Source organism: Pseudophryne corroboree, chromosome 11, assembly GCF_028390025.1.
Source record: "Pseudophryne corroboree isolate aPseCor3 chromosome 11, aPseCor3.hap2, whole genome shotgun sequence".
NCBI lineage: Eukaryota > Metazoa > Chordata > Amphibia > Anura > Myobatrachidae > Pseudophryne > Pseudophryne corroboree.
The window spans coordinates 204,402,862-204,426,912 of NC_086454.1; the positions used below are offsets into that span (position 1 = coordinate 204,402,862).

At 49.8% G+C, this 24,051-nt stretch overlaps 1 protein-coding gene across 2 annotated transcripts in view; it reads left to right on the plus strand.

The window, feature by feature from the left end:
* The first annotated feature begins 359 nt into the window (after positions 1 to 359).
* The window catches only part of VRK3 (VRK serine/threonine kinase 3), a 751,237-nt gene continuing 727,545 nt past the window's right edge, over positions 360 to 24,051 (plus strand). Inside the window, exon 1 of one of the 2 annotated variants that reach the window (XM_063945241.1) lies at positions 360 to 519. In XM_063945241.1, coding sequence (XP_063801311.1) covers positions 375 to 519 — 145 coding nt within the window. In that variant the 5' untranslated portion in view covers positions 360 to 374. The remainder of the gene's footprint in view (positions 520 to 24,051) is intronic. The other variant, XM_063945242.1, reaches the window with a different exon arrangement.

The window sequence follows — 24,051 nt, forward strand, 5'->3', positions numbered from 1 at the left end:
AGGGTCAGGTAGGCAAGTATGCCACGCACCTGTATGCAAAACCACGCCCCTTTTTAATTTTTTGGCTTGGGGGAGAAAAACTTCTAGTTACGCCACTGATCCGGTGCGAGATTTATTAAAAAAATATATTCGCTATTTAGAGTCCTCCCAATATGTTACACAGCAAAGGTGGCCCTTCAGGGTAGATGCTAGATCCAAGTGGCCCGTGGCTTCAGGATGGCAGAGCAGCACGCCGGCCAGACCACTTAATATTCTCTTATTCAAACTTAAGCACAGGCGGATAATCTCTTGCGAAAATCTTGTGATTGTTTAACGACCAGGGAGTTACCTATTATACCGACAAGCCAAATAGCAAAAAATGTCTTGAACTGCTAATGGCTGCAAAATCTGATGACATAGCCCTTCTTCCGAACTCCTCCCCTTCCTGTACAACCTCCCCAACACACCTTCCGGTCACACGCCTCCGAGACGCGGTATACTGGTCACACTACTCGTGCGTCACTACTACAGTACTAATAGGTACAATGCTGTGATTTGTACATTGTGTGTCTGCAGAACTATAGCTGCTGTTAGCGTGGATACGCGGCTCCGTCTGTGTGTGACTGAAGTGTGAATTTGCTTGTCAGAAGTGGGCGATATATGGACAGTCGCTGCAGTGGAACAGCTCATCCCAGCATGCCCTTACTTTCATTTTGGCATCCCCTAACAGCAAAAGTGTGACAGGGCATGCTGGGATGTATAGTTCCTCAGCTGCTGGAGTGCAACAGGTTGCCTACTCCTGCTTTATTTACACTTATGCAGGTGCACATTATTACTGTAGATGCAGCTGACATAGTCATTTATATAATGTGACCTAATATACACATTGCAACTGTTGGACGTTATGCCATAGTGATTAGTATATGTGAATGAAATTGTATGCCTGGGAAAACAATGCGAAACATAATATCAGTGAAGCATTTTGCAATAACATAATAATATTATTTCTCTGACGTCCTAGTGGATGCTGGGATTTCCGTAAGGACCATGGGGAATAGACGGCTCCGCAGGAGACTGGGCACATCTAAAGAAAGATTTAGGACTATCTGGTGTGCACTGGTTCCTCCCCCCCCTATGACCCTCCTCCAAGCCTCAGTTAGATTTCTGTGCCCGGCTGAGCTGGATGCACACTAGGGGCTCTCCTGAGCTCCTAGAAAGAAAGTATAATTTAGGTTTTTTATTTTATAGTGAGACCTGCTGGCAACAGGCTCACTGCACCGAGGGACTAAGGGGAGAAGAAGCGAACCTACCTAAGTGGTGGTAGCTTGGGCTTCTTAGGCTACTGGACACCATTAGCTCCAGAGGGATCGCACACAGGACCCGACCTCGTCGTCCGTTCCCGGAGCCGCGCTGCCGTCCCCCTTACAGAGCCAGAAGCAAGAAGGTCCGGAAAATCGGCGGCTGAAGACTTCAGTCTTCTCCAAGGTAGCGCACAGCACTGCAGCTGTGCGCCATTGCTCCTCATGCACACCACACACTTCGGTCACTGATGGGTGCAGGGCGCTGGGGGGGGGGGGGTGCCCTGAGCAGCAATAAATAACACCTTGGCTGGCAAACTGACACCATATATAGCCCCAGAGGCTATATAGGTGTATATTAACCCCTGCCAGAAATATTAAAATAGTGGGAGAAAGCCCACCGAAAAAGGGGCGGAGCCATCTCCCTCAGCACACTGGCGCCATTTTCCCTCACAGCTTCGCTGGAAGGATCGCACCCTGGCTCTCCCCTGCAGTCCTGCACTACAGAAAGGGTAAAAAAGAGAGGGGGTGCACACATTTAGGCGCAGTATAATATATGTATGCAGCTATATGGGGAAAACACTCTTTCTCTATCGTCCTAGTGGATGCTGGGGTTCCTGAAAGGACCATGGGGAATAGCGGCTCCGCAGGAGACAGGGCAAAAAAAGCAAAGCTTTACGATCAGGTGGTGTGTACTGGCTCCTCCCCCTATGACCCTCCTCCAAGCCTCAGTTAGATTTTTGTGCCCGGCCGAGAAGGGTGCAATCTAGGTGGCTCTCCTAAAGAGCTGCTTAGAAAAGTTTAGCTTAGGTTTTTTATTTTACAGTGAGTCCTGCTGGCAACAGGATCACTGCAACGAGGGACTTAGGGGAGAAGAAGTGAACTCACCTGCGTGCAGGATGGATTGGCTTCTTGGCTACTGGACATTAGCTCCAGAGGGACGATCACAGGTACAGCCTGGATGGTCACCGGAGCCTCGCCGCCGGCCCCCTTGCAGATGCTGAAACGAGAAGAGGTCCAGAATCGGCGGCAGAAGACTCCTCAGTCTTCTTAAGGTAGCGCACAGCACTGCAGCTGTGCGCCATTTTCCTCTCAGCACACTTCACACGGCAGTCACTGAGGGTGCAGGGTGCTGGGAGGGGGGCGCCCTGGGAGGCAAATGAAAACCTTTTTTGGCTAAAAATACCTCACATATAGCCTCCGGGGGCTATATGGAGATATTTAACCCCTGCCAGAGTCCACTAAAGAGCGGGAGACGAGCCCGCCGAAAAAGGGGCGGGGCCTATCTCCTCAGCACACAGCGCCATTTTCCTCACACAGCTCCGCTGGTCAGGAAGGCTCCCAGGCTCTCCCCTGCACTGCACTACAGAAACAGGGTAAAACAAGAGAGGGGGGGCAAAATTGTGGCAAAACTATATTATTAAAGCAGCTATACAGGGAGCACTTATTATAAGGCTATCCCTGTCATATATAGCGCTTTTGGTGTGTGCTGGCAAACTCTCCCTCTGTCTCCCCAAAGGGCTAGTGGGGTCCTGTCTTCGTTAAGAGCATTCCCTGTGTGTCTGCTGTGTGTCGGTACGTGTGTGTCGACATGTATGAGGACGATATTGGTGTGGAGGCGGAGCAATTGCCAAATATGGGGATGTCACCTCCTAGGGGGTCGACACCAGAATGGATGCCTTTATTTATGGAATTACGGGATAGTGTCAACACGCTAAAGCAGTCGTTTGACGACATGAGACGGCCGGACAATCAATTAGTGCCTGTCCAGGCGCCTCAAACACCGTCAGGGGCTGTAAAACGCCCTTTGCCTCAGTCGGTCGACACAGACCCAGACACAGGCACTGATTCCAGTGGCGACGGTGACGAATCAACCGTATTTTCTAGTAGGGCCACACGTTATATGATTTTGGCAATGAAGGAGGCGTTACATATTGCTGATACTACAGGTACCACAAAACAGGGTATCATGTGGGGTGTGAAAAAACTACCTATAGTTTTTCCTGAATCAGATGAATTAAATGAGGTGTGTGATGAAGCGTGGGTTGCCCCCGATAAAAAAAAAATGCTAATTTCAAAGAAGTTATTGGCTTTATACCCTTTCCCGCCAGAGGTTAGGGCGCGCTGGGAAACACCTCCTAGGGTGGACAAGGCGCTCACACGCTTATCAAAACAAGTGGCGTTACCCTCTCCTGAGACGGCCGCACTTAAAGATCCAGCAGATAGGAGGATGGAAAATATCCAAAAAAGTATATACACACATACAGGTGTTATACTACGACCAGCTATAGCGACAGCCTGGATGTGCAGTGCTGGGGTAGCTTGGTCAGAGTCCCTGATTGAAAATATTGATACCCTGGATAGGGACAATGTTTTACTGTCTTTAGAGCAAATAAAGGATGCATTTCTTTATATGCGTGATGCACAGAGGGATATCTGCACACTGGCATCACGGGTAAGTGCTATGTCCATTTCGGCCAGAAGAAGTTTATGGACGCGACAGTGGTCAGGCGATGCGGACTCAAAACGGCATATGGAAGTTTTGCCGTATAAAGGGGAGGAGTTATTTGGTGTCGGTCTATCGGATTTGGTGGCCACGGCTACAGCCGGGAAATCCACCTTTTTACCTCAAGTCACTCCCCAACAGAAAAAGACACCGACTTTTCAACCGCAGCCCTTTCGTTCCTTTAAAAACAAGAGAGCAAAGGGATATTCATATCTGCCACGAGGCAGAGGAAGGGGGAAGAGACAGCAACAGGCAGCTCCTTCCCAGGAACAGAAGCCCTCCCCCGCTTCTACAAAAGCCTCAGCATGACGCTGGGGCTTCTCAAGCGGACTCGGGGGCGGTGGGGGGTCGTCTCAAGAATTTCAGCGCGCAGTGGGCTCACTCGCAGGTAGATCCCTGGATCCTGCAGATAATATCTCAGGGGTACAGGTTGGAACTAGAGACGGATCCACCTCGCCGTTTCCTGAAGTCTGCTTTACCAACGTCCCCCTCCGACAGGGTGATGGTCTTGGAAGCCATTCACAAGCTGTACTCTCAGCAGGTGATAGTCAAGGTACCCCTTTTACAACAAGGAAAGGGGTATTATTCCACTCTATTTGTGGTACCGAAGCCGGATGGCTCGGTAAGACCTATTCTAAATCTGAAATCCTTGAACCTGTACATAAAGAAGTTCAAGTTCAAGATGGAGTCACTCAGAGCAGTGATAGCGAACCTGGAAGAAGGGGACTTTATGGTATCCTTGGACATCAAGGATGCGTATCTCCACGTTCCAATTTACCCCTCACACCAGGGGTACCTCAGGTTCGTCGTACAGAACTGTCACTATCAGTTTCAGACGCTGCCGTTCGGATTGTCCACGGCACCTCGGGTCTTTACCAAGGTAATGGCCGAGATGATGATTCTTCTTCGAAGAAAAGGCGTATTAATTATCCCATACTTGGACGATCTCCTAATAAGGGCAAGGTCCAGAGAACAGCTAGAGATGGGATTAGCACTGTCTCAAGAAGTGCTAAAACAGCACGGGTGGATTCTGAATATTCCAAAATCCCAGTTAATTCCGACAACACGTCTGCTGTTCCTAGGGATGATTCTGGACACGGTTCAGAAAAAGGTTTTTCTCCCGGAGGAAAAAGCCATGGAGTTATCCGAGCTTGTCAGGAACCTCCTAAAACCAGGAAAGGTGTCTGTACATCAATGCACAAGAGTCCTGGGAAAAATGGTGGCTTCTTACGAAGCAATTCCATTCGGCAGATTCCACGCAAGAATTTTCCAGAGGGATCTGTTGGACAAATGGTCAGGGTCGCATCTTCAGATGCACCAGCGGATAACCCTGTCTCCAAGGACAAGGGTATCTCTTCTGTGGTGGTTGCAGAGTGCTCATCTATTGGAGGGCCGCAGATTCGGCATACAGGATTGGATCCTGGTGACCACGGACGCCAGCCTGAGAGGCTGGGGAGCAGTCACACAAGGAAGAAACTTCCAGGGCGTGTGGTCGAGCCTGGAAACGTCTCTTCACATAAACATTCCGGAACTAAGAGCAATCTACAATGCTCTAAGCCAGGCAGAACCTCTGCTTCAAGGAAAACCGGTGTTGATCCAGTCGGACAACATCACGGCAGTCGCCCATGTGAACAGACAGGGCGGCACAAGAAGCAGGAGTGCAATGGCAGAAGCTGCAAGGATTCTTCGCTGGGCAGAGAATCATGTGATAGCACTGTCAGCAGTGTTCATCCCGGGAGTGGACAACTGGGAAGCAGACTTCCTCAGCAGACACGACCTTCACCCGGGAGAGTGGGGACTTCATCCAGAAGTTTTCCACATGCTGGTAACCCGTTGGGAAAGACCAATGGTGGACATGATGGCGTCTCGCCTCAACAAAAAACTGGACAGGTATTGCGCCAGGTCAAGAGATCCACAGGCAATAGCTGTGGACGCGCTGGTAACGCCTTGGGTGTACCAGTCGGTGTATGTGTTTCCTCCTCTGCCTCTCATACCAAAAGTATTGAGAATTATACGGCAAAGAGGCGTAAGAACGATACTAGTGGTTCCGGATTGGCCAAGAAGGACTTGGTACCCGGAACTTCAAGAGATGATCACGGAAGATCCGTGGCCTCTACCTCTGAGAAGGGACTTGCTTCAGCAGGGTCCCTGTCTGTTTCAAGACTTACCGCGGCTGCGTTTGACGGCATGGCGGTTGAACGCCGGATCCTAAAGGAAAAAGGCATGCCGGAAGAAGTCATTCCTACTTTGATTAAAGCAAGGAAGGAAGTAACCGCGCAACATTATCACCGCATTTGGCGAAAATATGTTGCGTGGTGCGAGGATCGGAGTGCTCTGACGGAGGAATTTCAACTGGGTCGATTCCTACATTTCCTGCAATCAGGATTGTCTATGGGTCTCAAATTGGGATCTATTAAGGTTCAAATTTCGGCCCTGTCGATTTTCTTCCAAAAAGAATTGGCTTCAGTTCCTGAAGTCCAGACTTTTGTTAAGGGAGTGCTGCATATACAGCCCCCTGTGGTGCCTCCAGTGGCACCGTGGGATCTCAATGTTGTTTTGGACTTTCTCAAATCTCATTGGTTTGAACCACTAAAAACTGTGGATTTGAAATATCTCACATGGAAAGTGACCATGCTACTAGCCCTGGCTTCGGCCAGGAGAGTGTCAGAACTGGCAGCTTTATCTTACAAAAGCCCATATCTGATTTTCCATTCGGACAGGGCAGAACTGCGGACTCGTCCGCATTTTCTCCCTAAGGTGGTGTCAGCATTTCATCTGAACCAACCTATTGTAGTGCCTGCGGCTACAAGCGACTTGGAGGACTCCAAGTTGTTGGACGTTGTCAGAGCTTTAAAAATATACATTTCAAGGACAGCTGGAGTCAGGAAATCTGACTCGCTGTTTATACTATATGCTCCCAACAAGTTGGGCGCTCCTGCGTCTAAGCAGACTATTGCTCGCTGGATTTGTAGTACGATTCAGCTTGCACATTCTGTGGCAGGCCTGCCACAGCCAAAATCGGTAAAAGCCCACTCCACAAGGAAGGTGGGTTCTTCTTGGGCGGCTGCCCGAGGGGTCTCGGCATTACAACTCTGCCGAGCGGCTACGTGGTCGGGGGAGAACACGTTTGTAAAATTCTACAAATTTGATACCCTGGCTAAGGAGGACCTGGAGTTCTCTCATTCGGTGCTGCAGAGTCATCCGCACTCTCCCGCCCGTTTAGGAGCTTTGGTATAATCCCCATGGTCCTTTCAGGAACCCCAGCATCCACTAGGACGATAGAGAAAATAAGAATTTACTTACCGATAATTCTATTTCTGGGAGTCCGTAGTGGATGCTGGGCGCCCATCCCAAGTGCGGATTATCTGCATTACTTGTACATAGTTACAAAAATCGGGTTATTATTGTTGTGAGCCATCTTTTCAGAGGCTCCGCTGTTATCATACTGTTAACTGGGTTTAGATCACAGGTTGTACGGTGTGATTGGTGTGGCTGGTATGAGTCTTACCCGGGATTCATAAATCCTTCCTTATTGTGTACGCTCGTCCGGGCACAGTACCTAACTGAGGCTTGGAGGAGGGTCATAGGGGGAGGAGCCAGTACACACCACCTGATCGTAAAGCTTTACTTTTTGTGCCCTGTCTCCTGCGGAGCCGCTATTCCCCATGGTCCTTTCAGGAACCCCAGCATCCACTACGGACTCCGAGAAATAGAATTATCGGTAAGTAAATTCTTATTTTATAGGTGATATCCCTGTGGTATATAGCGCTCTGGTGTGTGCTGGCATACTCTCCCTCTGTCTCCCCAAAGGGCTTTGTGGGGTCCTGTCCTCAGATGACAGACACAGATGTCGACACTGATACCGACTCCAGTGTCGACGACGATGAGACTAGTGTATCCTCCAATAGGTCCACCCGTTACATGATTGAGGCAATGAAAAAATGTATTACACATTTCTGATAGTACCCCAGGTACCACAAAAAAGGGTATTATGTTCGGTGAGAAAAAACTACCAGTAGTTTTCTCTGACGTCCTAGTGGATGCTGGGACTCCGTAAGGACCATGGGGAATAGCGGCTCCGCAGGAGACAGGGCACAAAATAAAAGCTTAAGGATCAGGTGGTGTGCACTGGCTCCTCCCCCTATGACCCTCCTCCAAGCCTCAGTTAGATTTTTGTGCCCGGCCGAGAAGGGTGCAATCTAGGTGGCTCTCCTGAGCTGCTTAGAATAAAAGTTTAGTTTTTGTTTTTTTATTTTCAGTGAGTCCTGCTGGCAACAGGCTCACTGCATCGTGGGACTAAGGGGAGAAGAAACGGACTCACCTGAGTGCAGAGTGGATCGGGTTTCTTAGGCTACTGGACATTAGCTCCAGAGGGACGATCACAGGTTCAGCCTGGATGGGTCACCGGAGCCGCGCCGCCGTCCCCCTTACAGAGCCAGAAGAGACGAAGAGGTCCGGTGAAATCGGCGGCAGAAGACATCCTGTCTTCAGTCTAAGGTAGCGCACAGCACCGCAGCTGTGCGCCATTGCTCTCAGCACACTTCACACTCCGGTCACTGAGGGTGCAGGGCGCTGGGGGGGAGCGCCCTGAGACGCAATATAACAATATACCTTAGGTGGCAAAAAGAATACATCACATATAGCTCCTGGGCTATATGGATGTATTTTAATCCCCTGCCATTTTTACACAAAAAAGCGGGAGATAAGGACGTCGTGAAGGGGCGGAGCCTATCTCCTCAGCACACAAGCGCCATTTTCCCTCACAGCTCCGCTGGAAGGACGGCTCCCTGACTCTCCCCTGCAGTCCTGCTTCAGAATCAGGGTAAAAAAGAGAAGGGGGGGCATTTTTGGCAGCAAATAACGATAATAACAGCAGCTATAAGGGAATAACACTTATATAAGGTTATCCCTGTATATATATATATAGCGCTGGGTGTGTGCTGGCAGACTCTCCCTCTGTCTCTCCAAAGGGCTAAGTGGGGTCCTGTCCTCTATCAGAGCATTCCCGGTGTGTGTGCTGTGTGTCGGTACGCATGTGTCGACATGTATGAGGAGGAAAATGATGTGGAGGCGGAGCAGTTGCCTGTGTTGGTGATGTCACCCCCTAGGGAGTCGACACCTGACTGGATGATTGTATTTAAACAATTAAGTGATAATGTCAGCAATTTGCAAAAAACTGTTGACGACATGAGACAGCCGGCAAATCAATTAGTGCCTGTCCAGGCGTCTCAGACACCGTCAGGGGCGCTAAAACGCCCGTTACCTCAGTGGGTCGACACAGACCCTGACACAGATACTGAGTCTAGTGTCGACGGTGACGAGACAAACGTAATGTCCAGTAGGGCCACACGTTACATGATCACGGCAATGAAAGAGGCATTGAACCTTTCTGACACTACAAGTACCACAAAGAAGGGTATTATGTGGGGTGAGAAAAAACTACCAATAGTTTTTCCTGAGTCAGAGGAAATAAATGAGGTGTGTGAAAAAGCGTGGGTTTCCCCCGATAAAAAACAGCTAATTACTAAAAAATTATTAGCATTATATCCCTTCCCGCCAGAGGTTAGGGCGCGTTGGGAAACACCCCCTAGGGTAGATAAGGCGCTCACACGTTTATCTAAACAAGTAGCGTTACCGTCTCCTGATACGGCCACCCTCAAAGAACCAGCTGATAGAAGGCTGGAAAATATCCTAAAAAGTATATACACACATACTGGTGTTATACTGCGACCAGCAATCGCCTCAGCCTGGATGTGCAGTGCTGGAGTCGCATGGTCGGATTCCCTGACTGAGAATATTGATACCCTGGATAGGGACAATATTTTGTTAACTATAGAACATTTAAAGGATGCATTACTATATATGCGTGATGCACAGAGGGATATTTGCACCCTGGCATCAAGAGTAAGTGCTATGTCCATCTCTGCCAGAAGAGCGTTATGGACGCGACAGTGGTCAGGGGATGCGGATTCCAAACGGCACATGGAAGTATTGCCGTATAAAGGGGAGGAGTTATTTGGGGCTGGTCTATCGGACCTGGTGGCCACGGCAATGGCTGGAAAATCCACCTTTTTACCCCAGGTCACTCCACATCAGCAGAAAAAGACACCGTCTTTTCAAACTCAGTCCTTTCGTTCCCATAAGTACAAGCGAGCAAAAGGCCACTCTTTTCTGCCCCGGGGCAGAGGAAGAGGAAAAAGACTGCACCATGCAGCCGCTTCACAGGAGCAGAAGCCCTCCCCTGCTTCTGCCAAGTCTTCAGCATGACGCTGGGGCTTTACAAGCAGACTCAGATATGGTGGGGGCCCGTCTCAAGAATTTCAACGCGCAGTGGGCTCACTCGCAAGTGGATCCCTGGATTCTACAGGTAGTATCGCAAGGGTACAAACTGGAATTCGAGGCGTTTCCCCCTCGTCGGTTCCTGAAGTCTGCTTTACCAAAGTCTCCCTCCGACAGGGAGGCAGTTTTGGAAGCCATTCACAAGCTGTATTCCCAGCAGGTGATAATCAAGGTACCCCTCCTGCAACAAGGAAAGGGGTATTATTCCACGCTGTTTGTGGTACCGAAGCCGGACGGCTCGGTGAGACCAATTTTAAATCTGAAATCCTTGAACACTTACATAAAAAGGTTCAAATTCAAGATGGAGTCACTCAGAGCAGTGATAGCGAACCTGGAAGAAGGGGACTATATGGTGTCTCTGGACATCAAAGATGCTTATCTCCACGTCCCAATATACCCTTCTCACCAAGGGTACCTCAGGTTTGTAGTACAAAACTGTCATTATCAGTTTCAGACGCTGCCGTTTGGATTGTCCACGGCACCTCGGGTCTTTACCAAGGTAATGGCCGAAATGATGATTCTTCTACGAAGAAAAGGCATTTTAATTATCCCTTACTTGGACGATCTCCTGATAAGGGCAAGATCCAGGGAACAGTTAGAAGTCAGAGTAGCACTATCTCAGGTAGTGTTACGTCAGCACGGGTGGATTCTAAATATTCCAAAATCGCAGCTGATTCCAACGACACGTCTACTGTTCCTAGGAATGATTCTGGACACAGTCCAGAAGAAGGTGTTTCTCCCGGAGGAGAAGGCCAGGGAGTTATCCGAGCTAGTCAGGAACCTCCTAAAACCAGGCCAGGTCTCAGTGCATCAGTGCACGAGGGTCCTGGGAAAAATGGTGGCTTCTTACGAAGCGATTCCATTCGGAAGATTCCATGCAAGAACATTTCAGTGGGATCTACTGGACAAATGGTCCGGATCGCATCTGCAGATGCATCAGCGGATAACCCTGTCGCCAAGGACAAGGGTGTCTCTCCTGTGGTGGCTGCAGAGTGCTCATCTACTAGAGGGCCGCAGATTTGGCATTCAGGATTGGATCCTGGTAACCACGGATGCCAGCCTGAGAGGCTGGGGAGCAGTCACACAGGGAAGGAATTTCCAGGGCTTGTGGTCAAGCATGGAAACATCTCTTCATATAAACATTCTGGAACTAAGGGCCATTTACAATGCCCTAAGTCAAGCAAAACCTCTGCTTCAGGGTCAGGCGGTGTTGATCCAATCGGACAACATCACGTCAGTCGCCCACGTAAACAGACAGGGCGGCACGAGAAGCAGGAGGGCAATGGCAGAAGCTGCAAGGATTCTTCGCTGGGCGGAAAATCATGTGATAGCACTGTCAGCAGTGTTCATTCCGGGAGTGGACAACTGGGAAGCAGACTTCCTCAGCAGACACGACCTTCACCCGGGAGAGTGGGGACTTCACCCAGAAGTCTTCCACCTGATTGTGAACCGTTGGGAAAAGATGGCGTCACGTCTAAACAAAAACTGGACAGATATTGCGCCAGGTCAAGGGACCCTCAGGCAATAGCAGTGGACGCTCTGGTAACGCCGTGGGTGTACCAGTCAGTGTATGTGTTCCCTCCTCTGCCTCTCATACCAAAAGTACTGAGAATCATAAGAAGGAGAGGAGTAAGAACTATACTCGTGGTCCCGGATTGGCCAAGAAGGACTTGGTACCCGGAACTTCAAGAGATGCTCACGGACGAACCGTGGCCTCTACCTCTAAGACAGGACCTGCTACTGCAGGGGCCTTGTCTGTTTCAAGACTTACCGCGGCTGCGTTTGACGGCATGGCGGTTGAACGCCGGATCCTGAGGGAAAAAGGCATTCCAGAAGAAGTCATTCCTACTCTGGTCAAAGCCAGGAAGGACGTAACCGCAAAACATTATCACCGCATTTGGCGTAAATATGTTGCGTGGTGTGAGGCCAAGAGGGCCCCTACAGAGGAATTTCAACTGGGTCGTTTCCTTCATTTCCTGCAAACAGGACTGTCTATGGGCCTAAAATTAGGGTCCATTAAGGTTCAAATTTCGGCCCTGTCGATTTTCTTCCAAAAAGAACTGGCTTCAGTACCTGAAGTTCAGACATTTGTAAAAGGGGTGCTGCACATACAGCCTCCTTTTGTGCCTCCAGTGGCACCTTGGGATCTCAATGTGGTGTTGAGTTTTCTAAAGTCACATTGGTTTGAACCACTTTCCACTGTGGACTTAAAATATCTCACATGGAAGGTGTCGATGCTGTTAGCCTTGGCTTCAGCCAGGCGTGTGTCAGAATTGGCGGCTTTATCATATAAAAGCCCTTACTTAATTTTTCATTCTGACAGGGCGGAATTGAGGACTCGTCCTCAATTTCTACCTAAGGTGGTTTCTGCATTTCACATGAACCAACCTATTGTGGTACCTGCGGCTACCAGGGACTTAGAGGACTCTAAGTTGCTTGACGTTGTCAGGGCCTTGAAAATATATGTTTCCAGGACGGCTGGAGTCAGAAAATCTGACTCGCTGTTTATCCTGTATGCACCTAACAAACTGGGTGCTCCTGCTTCTAAGCAGACGATTGCTCGTTGGATTTGTAGTACAATTCAGCTTGCACATTCTGTGGCAGGATTGCCACAGCCAAAATCAGTAAAAGCCCATTCCACAAGGAAAGTGGGCTCATCTTGGGCGGCTGCCCGAGGGGTCTCGGCTTTACAACTTTGCCGAGCAGCTACTTGGTCAGGGGCAAACACGTTTGCTAAATTCTACAAATTTGATACCCTGGCTGAGGAGGACCTGGAGTTCTCTCATTCGGTGCTGCAGAGTCATCCGCACTCTCCCGCCCGTTTAGGAGCTTTGGTATAATCCCCATGGTCCTTACGGAGTCCCAGCATCCACTAGGACGTCAGAGAAAATAAGATTTTACTTACCGATAAATCTATTTCTCATAGTCCGTAGTGGATGCTGGGCGCCCATCCCTAGTGCGGATTGTCTGCAATACTTGTATATAGTTATTGTTACAAAAATTCGGGTTATTATTGTTGTGAGCCATCTTTTCAGAGGCTCCCTTGCGTTTATCATACTGTTAACTGGGTTCAGATCACAAGTTGTACGGTGTGATTGGTGTGGCTGGTATGAGTCTTACCCGGGATTCTATATCCTTCCTTATTATGTACGCTCGTCCGGGTACAGTATCCTAACTGAGGCTTGGAGGAGGGTCATAGGGGGAGGAGCCAGTGCACACCACCTGATCCTTAAGCTTTTATTTTGTGCCCTGTCTCCTGCGGAGCCGCTATTCCCCATGGTCCTTACGGAGTCCCAGCATCCACTACGGACTATGAGAAATAGATTTATCGGTAAGTAAAATCTTATTTTTCCTGCTTCTGAGGAATTAAATGAGGTGTGTGAGGAAGCCTGGACTTCCCCCGATAAGAAATTGATAATTTCTAAACGGTTATTGGCAGCGTACCCTTTCCCGCCAGAGGATAGGTCACGTTGGGAAATCATCCCCTAGGGTAGATAAAGCGCTTACACGTTTATCAAAACAGGTGGCACTACCGTCTCCGGATACGGCCGCCCTAAAGGATCCTGCTGATAGAAGGCAGGAAGCTACCCTAAAAGCTATATATACACACACGGGCATTATATTGCGACCAGCGATTGCATCAGCATGGATGTGCAGTGCTGCTGCTGCGTGGTCAGATTCCCTGTCGGATAATATTGATACCCTGGATAGGGACAATATTTTGCTGAGGGGTGGAACTGTTGGGGATGGTCTTTCAGACCTCGTTTCCACAGCTACGGCTGGGAAATCGACATTTTGCCACAGGCTACCCCACAGCAAAAGAAAGCACCGTATTATCAAGTACAGTCCTTTCGGCCCCATAAACACAAGAGGGCTCGAGGCGCATCCTTTCTGCCGAGAGGCAAAGGTAGAGGGAAAAAGCTGCAGCATACAGCCAGTTCCCAAGAGCAAAAGTCCTCCCCCGCGTCCGGTAAGTCCACAGCATGACGCTGGGGCTTCACAGGCGGACCCGGGTACGGTGGGGGCCCGTCTCAGAAATTTCAGCACACAGTGGGCTCTCTCACAGGTGGATCCCTGGATCCTTCAAGTAGTATCTCAGGGGTACAGGCTGGAATTCGAGATGTCCCCCATCCCCGCCGTTTTCCAGCAACTCCCTCTGTCAGGGAGGCAGTGTTGGTGGCTATCCAGAAACTGTATTCACAGCAAGTGATTGTCAAGGTACCCCTCCTTCAGCAAGGAAAGGGTTACTATTCCACAATGGTTGTGGTACCGAAACCGGACGGTTCGGTGAGGCCCATCTTAAATTTAAAATCCTTGAACACTTATATCAAAAGGTTCAAGTTCAAGATGGAATCGCTCAGGGCGGTTATTGCGAGCCTGGACGAGGGGGATTACATGGTCTCCCTGGACATCAAGGATGCGTACCTACATGTCCCCATTTCCCCCCTCACCAGGAGTACCTCAGATTTGTGGTACAGGACTGTCACTATCCGTTCCAGACGCTGCCGTTTGGGTTATCCACGGCACCGAGGGTCTTTACCAAGGTAATGGCCGAAATGATGATACTCCTTCGCAAGAAGGGAGTTTTAATTATCCCGTACTTGGACGATTTCCTGATAAAGGCGAGGTCCAAGGAACAGTTGGTAGTGGGGGTAGCACTTTCTCGGGAAGTGCTACAACAGCACGGCTGGATTCTCAATATTCCAAAGTCATAGCTGGTCCCGACGACACGTCTTCTGTTCCTGGGAATGATTCTGGACACAGACCAGAAAAAAGTGTTTCTTCCAGTGGAAAAAGCCGAGGAGTTGTCATCTCTAGTCAGAGACCTCCTAAAACCGGGACAGGTGTCGGTACATCAATGCACACGAGTCCTGGGAAAAATGGTAGCTTCGTACGAAGCAATTCCATTCGGAAGGTTCCACGCAAGCACTTTCCAGTGGGACCTGTTGGACAAATGGTCCGGGTCCCATCTCCAGATGCAACAGCGGATAACCCTGTCGGCAAGGACCAGTGTGTCGCTGCTGTGGTGGCTGCAGAGGGCTCATCTACTAGAGGGCCGCAGATTCGGAATACAGGACTGGGTCCTGGTGACCACGGATGCCAGCCTTCGGGGCTGGGGAGCAGTCACACAGGGAAGAAATTTCCAAGGACTGTGGTCAAATCAGGAGATTTTGCTTCACATAAATATTCTGGAGCTAAGGGCCATTTACAATGCCTAAGCCACGCAAGGCCCCTGCTTCAGAACCAGCCGTACTGATCCAATCAGACAACATCACGGCGGTCGCCCATGTAAACAGACAGGGCGGCACAAGAAGCAGGAGGGCAATGGCAGAAGCCACAAGGATTCTCCGGTGGGCGGAAAATCATGTGTTGGCACTGACAGCAGTGTTCATTCCGGGAGTGGACAACTGGGAAGCAGGCTTCCTCAGCAGGCACGACCTCCACCCGGGAGAATGGGGACTTCATCCAGAAGTCTTCCAAATACTGGTGAACCGGTGGGAAAGACCACAGGTGGAATTGCGCCAGGTCAAGGGACCCTCAGGCGATCGCTGTGGACGCTCTAGTAACACCGTGGGTGTACCAGTCGGTTTATGTGTTTCCTCCTCTGCCTCTCATTCCCAAGGTAATACGAAGGCGAGGAGTGAAAACTATACTCGTGGTTCCGGATTGGCCAAGAAGAGCTTGGTACCCGGAACTTCAAGAGATGCTTTCAGAGGACCCTTGGCTTCTGCCGCTCAGACAGGACCTGCTGCAGCAGGGGCCCTGTCTGTTCCAAGACTTACCGCGGCTGCGTTTGACGGCATGGCGGTTGAACATCGGATCCTGAAGGAAAAGGGCATTCCGGAGGAAGTCATCCCTACCCTGATCAAAGCCAGGAAGGATGTCCCCGCAAAACATTATCACCGCATTGACGAAAATATGTTGCTTGGTGTGAGGCCAGGAAGGCCTCAAAGGAGGAATTTCAACTGGGGCGATTCCTGCATTTCCTACAAGCAGGGGTGACGTTGGGCCTCAAATTGGGGTCCATTAAGGTCCAGATTTCGGCCCTGTAGATTTTCTTCCAGAAAGAACTGGCTTCCCTGCCTGAAGTTCAGACTTTTGTCAAGGGAGTTCTGCATATTCAGCCTCCTTTTGTGCCCCCAGTGGCACCTTGGGATCTCAATGTGGTTTTGGAGTTCCTGAAATCACATTGGTTTGAACCACTTAAGACTGTGGATGTGAAATATCTCACGTGGAAAGTGGTCATGCTGTTGGCCCTGGCTTCGGCCAGGCGTGTGTCAGAATTGGCGGCTTTATCCTATAAAAGCCCTTATCTGATTTTCCATATGGATAGGGCAGAATTGAGGACTCGTCCTCAGTTTCTCCCGAAGGTGGTATCAGCGTTTCACTTGAACCAGCCTATTGTGGTGCCTGCGGCTGCTGGGAACTTGGAGGATTCCAAGTTACTGGACGTAGTCAGGGCCCTGAAAATTTGTTTCCAGGACGGCTGGAGTCAGGAAAACTGACTCGCTGTTTATCCTGTATGCACCCAACAAACTGGGTGCTCCTGCTTCTAAGCAGACTATCGCACGCTGGATTTGTAGCACTATTCAGCTGGCGCATTCTGCGGTGGGACTACCGCAGCCTAAATCTGTAAAAGCCCATTCCACAAGGAAGGTGGGCTATCTTGGGCGGCTGCCCGAGGGGTCTCGGCTTTACAACTTTGCCGAGCTGCTACTTGGTCAAGGGCAAACACGTTTGCAAAATTCTACAAATTTGATACCCTGGCTGAGGAGGACCTGGAGTTCTCTCATTCGGTGTTGCAGAGTCGTCCGCACTCTCCCGCCCGTTTGGGAGCTTTGGTATAATCCCCATGGTCCTTACGGAATTCCCAGCATCCACTAGGACGTCAGAGAAAATAAGAATTTACTCACCGGTAATTCTATTTCTCGTAGTCCGTAGTGGATGCTGGGCGCCCATCCCAAGTGCGGATTGTCTGCAATACTTGTAAATAGTTATTGTTACACAAATCGGGTTATTATTGCGAGCCATCTGTTCAGAGGCTCCTTTTGTTATCATACTGTTAACTGGGGTTCCTATCACGAGTTATACGTGTGATTGGTGTGGCTGGTATGAGTCTTACCCGGGATTCAAAATCCTTCCTTATTGTGTCAGCTCTTCCGGGCACAGTGTCCTAACTGAGGCTTGGAGGAGGGTCATAGGGGGAGGAGCCAGTGCACACCAGATAGTCCTAAATCTTTCTTTAGATGTGCCCAGTCTCCTGCGGAGCCGTCTATTCCCCATGGTCCTTACGGAATTCCCAGCATCCACTACGGACTACGAGAAATAGAATTACCGGTGAGTAAATTCTTATTTTATTGATAATCATGCATAATAAGTCAGTACGCTAAAATACGGAAAAGCAATACCTGCTTTGTATGCATATCTTCAAAGTGTGTGTGTGTGTCGGGGAGGTGGGGGGGGAGGGGTTTGTGTTGTGAAATTTTATCATAAATGTATGATCAGAACCAGGGACAATATATTTTTTATAGTGGTTTTGGTTCCCTTTACATCCTAAGATACTGTATAGTTACTCATATAATACAATTGCTTTTTAGACATTTGCAGGAATGATGACCTATAATTACAGTTCTGAAAAGATATACAAGTAATACATTTCTCTTACGTCCTAGTGGATACTGGGGATCTGTACTTTAGTACCACGGGTATAGACCGGGTCCACTGGAGCCTGGCACTTTAAAACCTTTAGTGTATGTGTGTGCTGGCTCCTCCCTTCTATGCCCCTCCTACCAGACTCAGTTTAGAAAAATGTGCCCAAGGAGCTGGGTGCATTTCTCTGGAGCTCCAGAGGGTTTCCTTTATTTTTTATTTTAGTTTATTATTTTCAGGTAGTACTGGTTGGCAACCAGTCTACCTGCTTCTTGGGACTTAGAGGGGGGACTGAACCAACCTCCTGAGGGTTAATGGTTCGTAATCCCAGCTGACAGGACACTGAGCTATATATATATATTAGGGCTGGTCAAGTTAACGCATAAACTAATTAACGGCGACAATTATTTTAACGCTTGGCGGCCATCAGTGCGCACCGGCAGCTGCCTTGGAAGGATAGAGGCTAAGCCGCGGCGCTATTCTAACTACAATGCTGTACGTGAACCAATCGGAGGTCACGGACCGGCAGCCAATCAGGAGCTGCCATTTGGCAGCCCCTGATTGGCTGCCGGCCCGTGACCTCTGGCTCACGGCAGGCTCTGTACTAATAATAGCGTTACGGTTCTGTTCCTCCATGCCGTGGCTGCCTGGCGGTTCGCAGACAGCTGGCCCTGTCCCGATCTTTGCTGCTGCCTCCTGGGTCCCAACAAAATGTAAGTTTTGTAGAATGCAGGGGGGAGGAATAGGCCAGCGTTTGTGTGGGAAGGGGGGCCCTGCCTCATTTGTCAGTGTCGGGCCCCTTCATTTCTGATGGCAGCCCTGGCGGAGGGTGATTGTGGCGATCACCCCCCCTAGCACTGTGCAGTTGTTATCAGCTCTCTTCGTCCTCCCAGCTGTTGGTGCATACAGTAGTTAGCTGCGGGCAGCCATGGAGACCGTGACAGCGCTGGTGCCATTTCAAGTGTATTGCTGGCCGCCAGCGAGTCAATCGGAGCTCGAGGACTGGCAGCCAATCAGGAGCGCAATACACTACTTTTGAATTCATTATTGAATCTTGCGCATAACAATGCGATTAATCGTGATTAATCTGAGAAAATCATGCGATTAGAAATTTTAATCGTTGCCCACCACTAATACACACACACGTATGTGTGTATGTATGTATATATATATATATATATATATATATATATATATATATATATATAGTTGCAAATCGTCCCGGCACTCCCCTTGTATGAATACAGCTGCTGAGGTGCTCTCCTGGTGGAAACTCAGTTCCACTATGTAGTTCAAGGATATTGCGGCGGCACTCAATCAGACTTGGCGACTGCGATATAGACAATTAGTTTATTGGGCCAACATGTTTCGGGGATTAGACCCCGTCCTCTTGGCCAGACGGCCCTGAGGACGGGGTCTAATCCCCGAAACATGTTGGCCCAATAAACTAATTGTCTATATCGGCCCTGAGGACGGGGTCTAATCCCCGAAACATGTTGGCCCAATAAACTAATTGTCTATATCGCAGTCGCCAAGTCTGATTGAGTGCCGCCGCAATATCCTTGAAATATATATATATATTTCTCTGACGTCCTAGTGGATGCTGGGTACTCCGTAAGGACCATGGGGAATAGCGGGCTCCGCAGGAGACTGGGCACTCTAAAAGAAAGATTAGGTACTATCTATTGTGCACTGGCTCCTCCCTCTATGCCCCTCCTCCAGACCTCAGTTAGAATCTGTGCCCAGCCTGAGCTGGTTGCACACTAGGGGCTCTCCTGAGCTTCTAGTAAAGAAAGTATTTGTTAGGTTTTTTATTTTCAGTGAGATCTGCTGGCAACAGACTCACTGCTACGAGGGACTAAGGGGAGAGAAGCGAACCTACCTGCTTGCAGCTAGCTTGGGCTTCTTAGGCTACTGGACACCATTAGCTCCAGAGGGATCGAACACAGACCCAGCCGTGGTCGTCTGGTCCCGGAGCCGCGCCGCCGTCCCCCTTGCAGAGCCAGAAGCAAGAAGAACATCCTTAAAATCGGCGGCTGAAGACTTCGGTCTTCATTAAGGTAGCGCACAGCCATTGCTCCCTATGCACACCACATACTCCGGTCACTGATGGGTGTAGGGCGCTGGGGGGCGCCCTGGGCTGCAATTAGAGTACCTTACATTGGCAAATGCCACATAATATAGTCTAATAAACTATACATGTGCAAAAATCCCCTGCCATAATATAAATATAAGAGCGGGAGAAGTCCGCCGAGAAAGGGGCGGGGCTATCTCCCTCAGCACACTGGCGCCATTTCCTCTTCACAGCTCCACTGGAAGACAGCTCCCCAGGCTCACCCCTGCAGTTTCCAGGCTCAAAGGGGAAAAAAGAGAGGGGGGGGCACTAAATTTAGGCGCAAACTGTATATGTAAAGCAGCTATAGGGATAAATCACTTTGTGTTAGTGTAAATCCCTGATTAAATAGCGCTGTGGTGTGTGCTGGCATACTCTCTCTCTGTCTCCCCAAAGGACTTTGTGGGGTCCTGTCCTCAGTCAGAGCATTCCCTGTGTGTGTGCGGTGTGTCGGTACGGCTGTGTCGACATGTTTGATGAGGAGGCTTATGTGGAGGCGGAGCAGGTGCCGATAAGTGTGATGTCACCCCCGACACCAGAGTGGGTGGATATGTGGAAGGTATTAACCGACGGTGTCATCTCCTTACATAAAAGGCTGGATGACGTAACAGCCGTGGGACAGCCGGCTTCTCAGCCCGCCCCTGCCCAGGCGTCTCAAAAGCCATCAGGGGCTCAAAAACGCCCGCTACCTCAGATGGCAGACACAGATGTCGACACGGAGTCTGACTCCAGTGTCGACGAGGATGAGACATATACACAATCCACTAGGGGCATCCGTTGCATGATTATGGCATTGAAAAATGTGTTACACATTTCTGACATTAACCGAAGTACGACTAAAAAGGGTATTATGTTTGGGGAGAAAAAGCAGCCAGTGTTTTTTCCCCCATCAGATGAGTTGAATGAAGTGTGTGAAGAAGCGTGAGCTTCCACCGATAAGAAACTGGTAATTTCTAAAAAGTTACTGATGGCGTACCCTTTCCCGCCAGAGGATAGGTCACGTTGGGAGATATCCCCTAGGGTGGATAAGGCGCTCACACGTTTGTCAAAAAAGGTGGCACTGCCGTCTCAGGATACGGCCGCCTTGAAGGAGCCTGCTGATAGAAAGCAGGAGGCTATCCTGAAGTCTGTATATACACACTCAGGTACTATACTGAGACCTGCAATTGCCTCAGCATGGATGTGCAGTGCTGCTGCAGCGTGGTCTGATACCCTGTCAGATAATATTGATACCCTCGACAGGGATACTATTTTGCTAACCATAGAGCATATTAAAGACGTCGTCTTATATATGAGGGATGCACAGAGGGATATTTGCCGGCTGGCATCCAGAATTAATGCAATGTCCATTTCTGCCAGGAGGGTATTATGGACCCGGCAGTGGACAGGTGATGCTGATTCTAAAAGGCACATGGAGGTTCTGCCTTATAAGGGTGAGGAATTGTTTGGGGATGGTCTCTCGGACCTCGTATCCACAGCAACAGCTGGGAAGTCGACATTTTTACCTCAGGTTCTCTCACAGCCTAAGAAAGCACCGTATTATCAGGTACAGTCCTTTCGGCCTCAGAAAAGCAAGCGGGTCAAAGGCGCTTCCTTTCTGCCCAGAGGCAAGGGAAGAGGGAAAAAGCTGCACCAGACAGCCAGTTCCCAGGATCAAAAATCTTCCCCCGGTTCCTCTAAGTCCACCACATGACGCTGGGGCTCCACAGGCGGAGCCAGGTGCGGTGGGGGCGCGTCTCCGGAACTTCAGCGACCAGTGGGCTCGCTCACAGGTGGATCCCTGGGTTCTGCAAGTAGTATCACAGGGATACAAGCTGGAGTTCGAGGCGACTCCCCCTCGCCGTTACATCAAATCAGCTTTGCCTGCTGCCCTCAGAGAAAGGGAGGTAGTACTGCCGGCAATTCACAAGCTGTATCTTCAGCAGGTGATAATCAAGGTACCCCTCCTTCAACAGGGACGGGGTTACTATTCCACAATGTTTGTGGTACCGAAACCAGACGGTTCGGTGAGACCCATTCTAAATTTGAAATCCTTGAACATTTATATAAAAAAGTTCAAGTTCAAGATGGAATCGCTCAGGGCGGTTATTGCAAGCCTGGAAGAGGGGTATTTTATGGTGTCATTGGACATCAAGGATGCTTACCTGCATGTCCCCATTTATCCACCCCACCAGGAGTACCTCAGGTTTGTGGTACAGGACTGTCATTACCAATTCTAGACGTTGCCGTTTGGTCTGTCCACGGCACCGCGGGTATTTACCAAGGTAATGGCCGAAATGATGATGCTCCTCCGAAAGAAGGGAGTCATGATTATTCCGTACTTGGACGATCTCCTTATAAAGGCGTGGTCCAAAGAGCAGTTGCTAGTCAGCGTAGCACTATCTCAGGAAGTGCTGCATCAGCACGGCTGGATTCTGAATATCCCAAAGTCGCAGCTGATTCCTGCGACGCGTCTGCTGTTCTTGGGCATGATTCTGGACACAGAACAGAAGAAGATCTTTCTCCCGGAGGAGAAGGCCCAGGAATTATCATCTCTGGTCAGGGACCTCCTGAAACCAAAGCAGGTGTCAGTGCATCAATGCACGCGAGTCCTGGGAAAGATGGTAGCTTCTTACGAAGCAATTCCCTTCGGCAGGTTCCATGCAAGGATCTTCCAGTGGGATCTGTTGGACAAGTGGTCCGGATCGCATCTCCAGATGCATCGGTTAAGCACCCTGTCCCCGAGGGCCAGGGTGTCTCTGCTGTGGTGGCTGCAGAGTGCTCATCTGCTCGAAGGCCGCAGATTCGGCATACAGGACTGGGTCCTGGTGACCACGGATGCAAGCCTCCGAGGTTGGGGGGCAGTCACCCAGGGAAGAAACTTCCAAGGACAATGGTCGAGTCAGGAAACTTCCCTACACATAAATATTCTGGAACTAAGGGCCATTTACAACGCCCTGAGTCAAGCAGAACCCCTGCTTCAAAACCAACCGGTTCTGATTCAGTCAGACAACATCACAGCGGTCGCCCATGTAAACCGCCAGGGGGCACAAGAAGCAGGGTGGCAATGGCAGAAGCCACAAGGATTCTTCGATGGGCGGAGAATCACGTGATAGCACTGTCAGCAGTGTTCATTCCGGGAGTGGACAACTGGGAAGCAGACTTCCTCAGCAGGCACGACCTCCACCCGGGAGAGTGGGGAATTAATCCAGAAGTCTTCCAGCTGATTGTAAACCGTTGGGAACGGCCACAGGTGGACATGATGGCGTCCCGCCTCAACAAAAAGCTAAAAAGATATTGCGCCAGGTTAAGGGACCCTCAGGCGATAGCGGTGGACGCTCTAGTGACACCGTGGGTGTACCAGTCTGTTTGTGTTCCCTCCTCTTCCTCTCATACCGAAGGTAGTGAGGATAATAAGGAGGAGAGGAGTAAGAACTATACTCCTTGTTCCGGATTGGCCAAGAAGAGCTTGGTACCCAGAACTTCAATAAATGATCTCAGCGGACCCATGGCCTCTGCCGCTCAGACAGGACCTGCTGCAGCAGGGGCCCTGTCTGTTCCAAGACTTACCGCGGCTGCGTTTGACGGCATGGCGGTTGAACACTGGATCCTAAAGGAAAAGGGCATTCCGGAGGAAGTCATTCCTACGCTGATTAAAGCTAGGAAGGATGTGACCGCAAAACATTATCACCGCATATGGCGGAAATATGTTGCTTGGTGTGAGGCCAGGAAGGCCCCAACGGAGGAATTTCAGCTGGGTCGATTTCTGTACTTCCTACTGTCAGGGGTGACTATGGGCCTCAAATTGGGTTCCATTAAGGTCCAGATTTCGGCTCTGTCGATTTTCTTCCAAAAAGAACTGGCTTCACTGCCTGAAGTTCAGACATTTGTTAAAGGAGTGCTGCATATTCAGATCCCTTTTGTGCCTCCAGTGTCTCCTTGGGATCTCAACGTGGTGTTGGATTTCCTAAAGTCGCATTGGTTTGAGCCACTTAAAACCGTGGAGCTAAAATATCTCACGTGGAAAGTGGTCATGCTGTTGGCCTTGGCTTCGGCCAGTGTGTGTCAGAATTGGCGGCTTTGTCATGTAAAAGCCCTTATCTGATTTTCCATATGGATAGGGCGGAATTGAGGACTCGTCCCCAATTTCTTCCTAAGGTGGTATCAGCGTTTCATTTGAACCAACC